We start from the raw sequence: 8,474 nt of genomic DNA on the forward strand, positions 1-8,474 counted from the left end.
CTTCAGTGCTTCTTTCTTCCACCTGCTTTATACAGTCTGCCAGCAGAAGGTGTGGCCCGGATTAGAAGTGGATCTTCCATCTCAAATGATCTGGATTAAAAGAAAAAATCCCTCAGAGGTGTGCCCAGTTGGGTTTTAGTTAATTCTAAATGGAGTCAAGTTGACAACCAAGAATAGCCATTACATAGCATAATCAGTGGGCTGGGAACGGTGGTTCAGTCTGTCACTCAGCACTAAGGGAGGCAGAAGCAGGAGTCACTAGTCAGCATGGGATACATAGGGAGACCCTGTCCCAAAGCAGCATCAGAAGGCCGATTTCCTGGACACACTGTGGAAGGAGCAAACCCGCAGTTGCCCTCTGACCTCTGCTTGCTTGACATAGCACACAAATAAATGTAGCCTCCAAAACAATTGCTAAAGAAAACAAAAAATCCCAGCACATTTGTGATCCCTGTAGTTGAGAAGTAAGGTTGTTAGGTGTGGTGGCGCACACCTTTAATTCCAGCACTCGGGAGGCAGAGGCAGGTGTTTCTCCCTGAATTCAAAGCCAGCCTGGTCTACAGAGTGAATACAAGGACAGCCAAGGCTACATAGTGAGACCTTGTCTCAAAACAACAACAACAACAACAACACAGTTTAAGGTCATCGACTACAGGGTAAGTTTGAGGCCAGCACGGCCTCCATCAAACCCAACAAAACAAGCCACAGTGGACACACTTGAAGTCCGAGTTCACAAGATGCTGAGGCAGAGCCCAGAGAGGTCTGTCTACACATCAAATTCAAGGTTAATCATTTAGCATGACCCTTCTGCCCTCAAACCCACACAACATCAGGAATTGTGGGCCAGTGAGATGACTCAGCAGGTAAAGGTTCTGGTCTACAAGTCTGACCAGTTCTATTCCCGGGAAGCCAACGGGTGGAAAAAGAGACCAGACTCCTGCAAGGTGTTCTCTGTGTGTACACACTCACATACACATATACAGGTAAATAATGTTTAATGTAATTCTTAAGATTGTGGAAAAAGAGACCAGACTCCTGCAAGGTGTTCTCTGTGTGTACACACTCACATACACATATACAGGTAAATAATGTTTAATGTAATTCTTAAGATTGTGGAAAAAGAGACCAGACTCCTGCAAGGTGTTCTCTGTGTGTACACACTCACATACACATATACAGGTAAATAATGTTTAATGTAATTCTTAAGATTTAACCTATTTATTTATTTTGAGACAGGGTCTCTACATAGTCCCGGCTGTCCTGGAAGTCACTATGTAAACCAGGCTGGCCTCGAATTCAGAGATCCTCCTGCCTCTGTCTCTGGAGTGCTGGGTAAATGTAATTTTTTAAATTGAAAAAAAAAAATACAGTAATTACGACTTCACAAGTCACAAAGCCAAAGCGATGCCCACAAGGCCGGAAGTAGATGCCCAAACAGGAAGTACCGCTTTTGGCCCGCAAAGCTGCGGGACGGTTCCCACCGAGTGTGAGACCGGAAGTGTGCTAGAGCTATGAGACCTGCGTATGCCTAGGTCTCGCCTAGCCGACCAATCAGAAGGGAGCGAGGCGGGCGTCGGGCGGAAGTACTGTTTACAAACAGGAAGTGTGGCGGGGTTTCTGCGCACGGCGGGCGGGCCCCATGGAGGCGTACGAGCAGGTCCAGAAGGGCCCCCTGAAGCTGAAAGGTGTCGCGGAGCTCGGCGTGACGAAGCGGTGAGGCCCGGGAGCCCGCGGTCTGTCCCCGAGGGCCGACCCCGGGCTCCGGCCCCGCTTACCGGCCCCTTCTCCCCCAGGAAGAAGAAGAAGAAGGACAAAGACAAGGCCAAGCTGCTGGAGGCCATGGGGACGAGTAAGAAGAGCGAGGAGGAGAAGAGGCGCTGCCTGGACAAGCGGACGCCGGCGCAGGCGGCCTTCGAGAAGATGCAGGAGAAGCGGGTGAGGCGGGTGGCGGGACGGCGGAGGGCGGGGCAGGCCGGCCTCCGAGTCGCGGGGTAGCCCAGGCCTTCCCCCAACTCCCGGTGTAGCCCAGGCCTTCCCCCAACTCCCGGTGTAGCCCAGGCCTTCTCCCAACTCCCGATGTAGCCCAGGCCTTCCCCCAACTCCCGGTGTAGCCCAGGCCTTCCCCCAACTCCCGGTGTAGCCCAGGCCTTCCCCCCAACTCCCGGTGTAGCCCAGGCCTTCCCCCCCAACTCCCGGTGTAGCCCAGGCCTTCCCCCCAACTCCCGGTGTAGCCCAGGCCTTCCCCCAACTCCCGGTGTAGCCTGGGCTTGTAGTCCTGCCTAACTTAGCCTTCCAGTGTACTAGGATGACAGGTGTCACCACTTTCCGACTGCTGTTGATAACCACGTTCATTGCTCTTAAGTTACCACGAAGTATGTTTCCGTAACAACTTGCTTCAGAAGCTTCAAATGGGTTTTGTTGTTTGGCGGGATATGTATGTGTGTGTGTGTGTGTGTGTGTGTGTGTGTGTGTGTGTGTGTGTGTGTCCGTGTGTCCGCACCAGGCTCTCCTGGAACTAGCTTCGGTTGGCCTTGAACTCCTGCCTCAGTTTCCTGGTTCCTGGAATGACTTTTGTGGTCCACAAGGCCATGCTAGTTATTTTGGGTGTTTTTGCTTTCTTTTGTTTTTGAGGTACCATTTGTCTATGTAGGCCAGGCTGGCCTCAAACTCACTCTGTAGCCAGGATGACCTTAGACTTGTAATCTTCCTGCTTGTTGGAATGACAGGTACTCAACACCCTGACTGCTTTAAACATGGGTCTTGATTGCCTCCTTACATTATTCTCTTGGTATTAGAAGTCATGAGGAAGAGGAGAGTTCAGAGTGAGACAGAGGCTCAGCCTGCCAGGCTGTAGACGGAAAATAAGCCTGTGTTTGTGGCTTACTTTTTGCAGTGTAGGAGGATTGTACCCAGGACCCAGTGCATGCCTCAGCTGAGCCACACCCCCTCCCAGATCTGCGGTTCTCCTCTGAAGGCAGTCCCTCTCTCCCCAGATGAGGATCTGAAGGTGTTTGGACTCCCTCTGAAGCAGAGAGTGCCACTAGCATCTAGTGGGAAGAGGCCAGGCCCACTGCTACACTTGTACAGAGAAAGAAGTGATTTTTCTCCCGAATATCAGGCTGAGGCTCAGCACCATCAGCCTGGTGTACCTGTGCACTGGCCCTGGGCAAAGTGTGTGCATCACGTGGATCTAGTTTCTGCGTGCTTGTGGGCTGGCAGAGCACACCTGGGTCCGAGGCTGTCTCTGCTGCTTCTCAGAGGGATAGCCTATTTCCGTTCGCTTAGAGGAGGACTGAAGTCACCCTTGCAGGGGTGTGATGAGAATTAACAAGTGACTGCTCTGTCCCTTGTCACCTGGAGGTCACAGCTAAGGCTGACATTTAACCACCAGTCAGGGTGAGCAGTTGATGCAGCCAAGGGTGACGGTAATGACAGCAGTTGGCTGAGGAGAAAGGATGGCTGGTTAGATCCTGTCTAGGGACAAAGATGAAGGTGGAGATGAGGAATGGAAAAGCGTTTTTGAGCCAGGAGTGGTGGGCATTGTGAGTTCCAGGCCAGTCTGGGCTGCAGGATGAGACCCTTTTTCAAAAAGCAAAAAGCAGTGGCTCTTTGGAAGACATGAGTGTTCAGGCAGCATGTGATCCTTCCAGACACATCTACATTGTGTTGCTACCTCAGACATCACTAATCAATCACCACATACTTTGTTATAAAATCCAGTCATACCACTGTCTTTTTTTAAATTTTATTTATTGTTACCAGTGTATGGACTTGAATGCCACAGTGTATTTGTGGAGGTCAGAGGACAACTTGTGGGAGTCTGTTCACTCCTTCCACCATGTGGGTCCCAGGATCAAACTCATCGTTAGGTTTGGTGAAAAGCACCTTTACCCACTGATCCATCTCACAATCCACAGTCTGCTTCTTTTTTTTTTTTTTTTTGGTTTTTCGAGACAGGGTTTCTCTGTGTAGCTTTGCGCCTTTCCTGGAACTCGCTTGGTAGTCCAGGCTGGCCTCGAACTCACAGAGATCCGCCTGGCTCTGCCTCCCGAGTCACAGTCTGCTTCTTAATCTTCAACCCAAAACCCAAGCATTTGTATTCAGAGTTGGGGCCTAAGGACAAGTTGGGGATAGGACCAGGACAGACCGCAGATGGACAGACATAGGTGAAGTGGAATAGGAGGGCCGTTGAACAGGTGCTGGAGAGTCTCTGAGCCACCTGTGTTACATGAAGATCTAACAGAAAAGGACGGCTGGGTGGAGGTGTCCCACACCTTAATCTCAGCTCTTGGGAGACAGAGGCAGGTAGATCTCACTTGAGGCCAGCCTGGTCTACAGAGTGAGTTCCAGGACAGCCAGGGCTGTTACATAGAGAAACCCTGTCTCAAAAAATAAATAAATAAATAAACAAACAAACAAAAACTGAAGAGGATTGGACCTCAGGGAAAGGAGCTTGTTTATTTCAAATTGCAGGTGATTGTGATGAGAGGTGGGAGAAGGATGTGGACCAAGGTGATGAGATTGCTAGACAGCTCCCAGCCTCTTGCCAGAAGGCCCCTTTGGGTGGAGTGGGTCAGCTGCAGACAGTGGGGGCATCAGGTGGAGGGACCAGGCTCTGCCTTTTCTGCCCTGTTCCCAATTCTGCAGTTTGGTCCTCATCTTCACTAAAAACAAAAACAAAAAACTCCCAGCAAAAAAAAAAATAATATGTGTGTGTGTGTGTGTGTGTGTGTGTGTGTGTGCGTGCGCGCGCGCACGCACGCGCATTGGTGTTTTGCCTGTATTATTTAAGTGCACCATGTGAGTGCAGTGCACAAGGAGGCCAGAAGAAGGCAGCGGGTCCCCTAGGTGTGGAATTACGGATGGTTCTGAGCTGCTGTGTGAGTGCTGGGAACTGAACTGGTCCTCTGGAAAACCTGCCAGTGCTTTTAAAAACCACTGAGCATTCACTCCTGTCCCCATCTTCATCTTTCTAAAAAATTCTGTTTTGTGTGCAAGCACTTGTATGCTCAAGCATGCATTGGTGCTTGTATGCTCAAGCATGCATCTGTGCTATGGTGTGTGACAATCAGAAGACAACTTGGAGAAGTTGGTTCTCCCCTCCCATCATGTGTGTCCCAGGGATTGAACTCAAAAGCGCCTTTGCCCTCATCCTCATCTTTGAGATGGTATCCTCTGATCCTCCTGCTTCAGCCTGCCCAGTATGGGGATGCTAGGTGTGTTCCATCACACCCAGCATAGGTCTTTCTTTCTTTTCTTTTTTTGGAAAATAACCTGTAGTCTTTGAACTTATGGGGTGTAGTCTTATAATGTGATACTCATGTGCTGAGCAAACCCAGGACGGCACCATCTCCATCTAATGAAGGGCATTGATTATGTGTTGGGACTCCTCCAGCTGGCCCACAGAGTTTCTGGGATGTGTAGTAATCCACAAGTTCTGGTCACTCCACTGTGCTGTGACACTTGGGACACACTGCCCCTTTGCTGTCTTGCTAGCCCCATCCTCTCTGTCTCCTAGCCAATAGTGTTCTCTGGTCTAGCCTATACTTGAATGGAGTCACTTTTTTAGAGTCTGCAAATGAATGAAGACATGGGCTGACTGGTTATGGTCTTGTGGCCCTCCTGGGCACCCTAACTGACAACTTGACACAAGCTAGGATCACCTGGGAGGAGAGTCTCAATGAGGGACTGTCTTGATTTGCACTGGGATGGGAAGACCTGCCATCCTTGCCAATCGTGGGCATCACCAATCCCTAGGTGTAAGACTTTTGAAATTTCATTTATTTGTACAAATGTTTTGTTTGTCTGTATATATGTACAGACATATGTATATGTGTGTCGTGCTGCCAGAGGAGACTGGAAAAGGGTGTAGGATCCCTGAACCTGGAGTTACAGAAAATTGGGAGCCACCATCTTGGTGCTGACTCTGAAAGAGCAGCAGGTACTCTTAACCACTGAGCTGAAGCTCTGTAGTCCCAGGGTTTGGGTCTTGAGCTGTGTAAGAGCAGAGAAGACTGAGCACGGAGCATGCTCATACCCATTTCTCTATGCTCTGCCTGAGTCGTGGCCCTAAGACTGCCTTCACTTCCCTCCACGGTGGACTGTGACCTGAAACAGCAAGCCAAATAACCCTTTCTCCCCAAGTTGCTTTTTTGCCTGGGTATTCTGTCTTGGTAACAAATGAAAACTAGGACACTGAACATTCATTGGGGTCCTGTCCCCTTAGCCCCTCCTCCCTGGGGCCTCTTGCTCTGTGTGCTCTCCTTCGGTGGGGCGTGGTTTCTTTCCTCCCAGCCCCAGGCTTTCACCATGGCCACAGGCAGCACAACGCCATTGCCCAGCTTCTGGCAGGATCTGACCATGAGGAATGCAGGGCTTGCAGGGAGACTAAGCAGGCACCCCTTCTGAGTGGGGTGGCGGGAGAGAGACAGCTGTGCACCCACATTTGCTTTGGGTGCCTATGGGCTGTGTGGGGCATGGGGACTCACCCCAGTCTTCTCTCTCTCCAGCAAATGGAAAGAATCCTGAAGAAGGCATCCAAAACCCACAAGCAGAGAGTGGAGGTGAGTCCTGCACCTGGGGGGAGCCTGAGCCATGGGGTGCCCAGAGCCCAAGCACACCCTCAGGCATGGTGCCTCCCCAGGCTCATTGGGGTGCTGTGAGACCTGTAGTTGAGTGTGAGAGATGGGCTGGGCACAGATGGCGGCACTACCCACCTGGTTCGCACTGATGTGGTCTCTCTTCCACAGGACTTCAACCGACACCTGGACACACTCACCGAGCACTATGACATTCCTAAAGTCAGCTGGACCAAGTAACTTTCCTCTGGTGCGAAAAACAGGCCAGGTTGGCTGTGTTGCTCCCCTCGGTGTTTTCTAGAATGTTCTACAGCTGCCTGGTGCATCTGCTGAGATGAGGTTTTCTGAAACTTGATTAAAGTCAGGCTGTACTTTCACTGGGTTTTGGTTTCTGGGTAGTACCCTTTCCTATTTGGACTGCAACATTATGGATTGACAGGCTGGGGTCATTTCTGGGTGAAGGCCATAGAAAGAGGGTACCCTTCACACCCCATTGCAGCATCTGTCTTCACCTGCACCACAATACCAGGACAGGATGCTCCTGCCTGTGGACCACCACAGAAGTTCCCACAGTGCTGCTCCTTTTGGGCCACCTGGACATCAGATCACACAGCCTACATCGAGCAACAGCCACCTGAAGCAAGGATGGGACACAGGTCTTCAGCACATACCCTGTCCTACAGTCTACCTGGTGGCTGCCATTGCAGACATTACTAATCAATCCAGTTCTCATTGATGGCACCTGGTGCTGTAAGCATATGGCATGTGTTATGAGCCTGCTTGCCATTGCTGGCTTAAGGACACCAAATGCCAGACAATGCCAGGGCAAAGTGCCAGCAGACCTGGTGTGGTGGGAGGGCCCTGGTGCAAATGCTGCAGAGCTTAAGTATCTGAGAGTCTAGGTGGACCACTTGGAGAACCTGTGTGCACACACTGTTGAGAAGCAGCTTCTGCTGCCATGGATACCGAAAGAATGCCAGGAATCCCTGGAGCTGACATGTAGAATAAAGCAAGTGCCAGTCATGAATTAGAGTCTGAGTGTTGTCTGTGTATGCTGTCTATCCCATGAAGAGTGCACAGCACAAAACTATTCAGGGAAATTAGATGCTTTTGTTTCTTAATGGTGTGTGTATGTGTGTGTGTGTGTTATACAGTATGTGTTGTGTGTGCACATGTATGATGTGTAAAGGACAGCTTGAAGGATTGGCTCTCTCCTTCCACCGTGTGGATCCTGGGGGGATTGGATCTAAGTTAGGTTGTGAGACTTAGCTGTAAGTGCCTTTACCCACTGAGTTATAGTCCAGGTGACACATTTATTCCACTTGTGTTCCTGCCTGAGAGGGGTGGCAGGTGGGATGTGCATGCCTTGTCTCAACTGTTAGGACCATTTTGGATTTGGGAATTTTTCCAGATTTGGGCAACAGATTAATTTTGTCATATGTAATTAGATGTTGCAATGATTGTCACAAGTTTGCATACATTTCATTTCTATTTTATTTGTGCCTGTGCACATAGCCCAAGGTCATTTTATATCAATTTTTTCTTCCTTTGAACATAGTATACAAAATACACAATCTTTTGAAGAATTTTGTGAGACAAAATGAGACAGTTCAGTGATATGAGATTAGTTATTTGGGGTTTTTGTTTGTTTTTTGTTTTGTTTTGTTTTTGGTCTATGAGGGGCAGAGGTTGAGACTGGGTCTCACTGTGCAAGCCTCGCTTGCATGAAATACTCTATGTAGACCAGGCTGTTAGATCCCCCTGCTTCTACCTCTGGAGTGCTAGGACAGAAGGTGTTCACCACCATGCCTTTTTTTTTTTTTTTTTTTTTAATTGTTTTACCAAAATTCTATATCCCAGGCTGCAAACCTGCAGTCCTACCAGGAGTTTGGCAAG

The 8,474-nt window shown here is 49.7% G+C and overlaps 1 protein-coding gene across 1 annotated transcript; it reads left to right on the plus strand.

Annotated features, from left to right (window-relative positions):
• The first annotated feature begins 1,586 nt into the window (after nt 1-1,586).
• On the plus strand, nt 1,587-7,605 carry Fam32a (family with sequence similarity 32 member A). The gene is made up of 4 exons (XM_052752465.1): nt 1,587-1,713; nt 1,794-1,935; nt 6,510-6,563; nt 6,750-7,605. The coding sequence occupies exons 1-4, from the start codon at nt 1,640-1,642 to the stop codon at nt 6,816-6,818; spliced, it is 339 nt and encodes a 112-aa protein (XP_052608425.1). The 5' UTR covers nt 1,587-1,639; the 3' UTR covers nt 6,819-7,605.
• The last annotated feature ends 869 nt before the right edge of the window (nt 7,606-8,474 follow it).

This window comes from Peromyscus californicus, unplaced genomic scaffold, assembly GCF_007827085.1.
Source record: "Peromyscus californicus insignis strain IS unplaced genomic scaffold, ASM782708v3 Scaffold_23__1_contigs__length_62951481, whole genome shotgun sequence".
NCBI lineage: Eukaryota > Metazoa > Chordata > Mammalia > Rodentia > Cricetidae > Peromyscus > Peromyscus californicus.

Coding starts and splice junctions, on each gene's coding strand:
- Fam32a (XM_052752465.1), top strand. CDS start 1,640: ATGGAGGCGTACGAGCAGGTCCAGAAGGGCCCCCTGAAGCTGAAAGGT. Junction 1,714..1,793: donor GAGCTCGGCGTGACGAAGCG/GTGAGGCCCGGG, acceptor CTTCTCCCCCAG/GAAGAAGAAGAAGAAGGACA. Junction 6,564..6,749: donor CCCACAAGCAGAGAGTGGAG/GTGAGTCCTGCA, acceptor TCTCTTCCACAG/GACTTCAACCGACACCTGGA.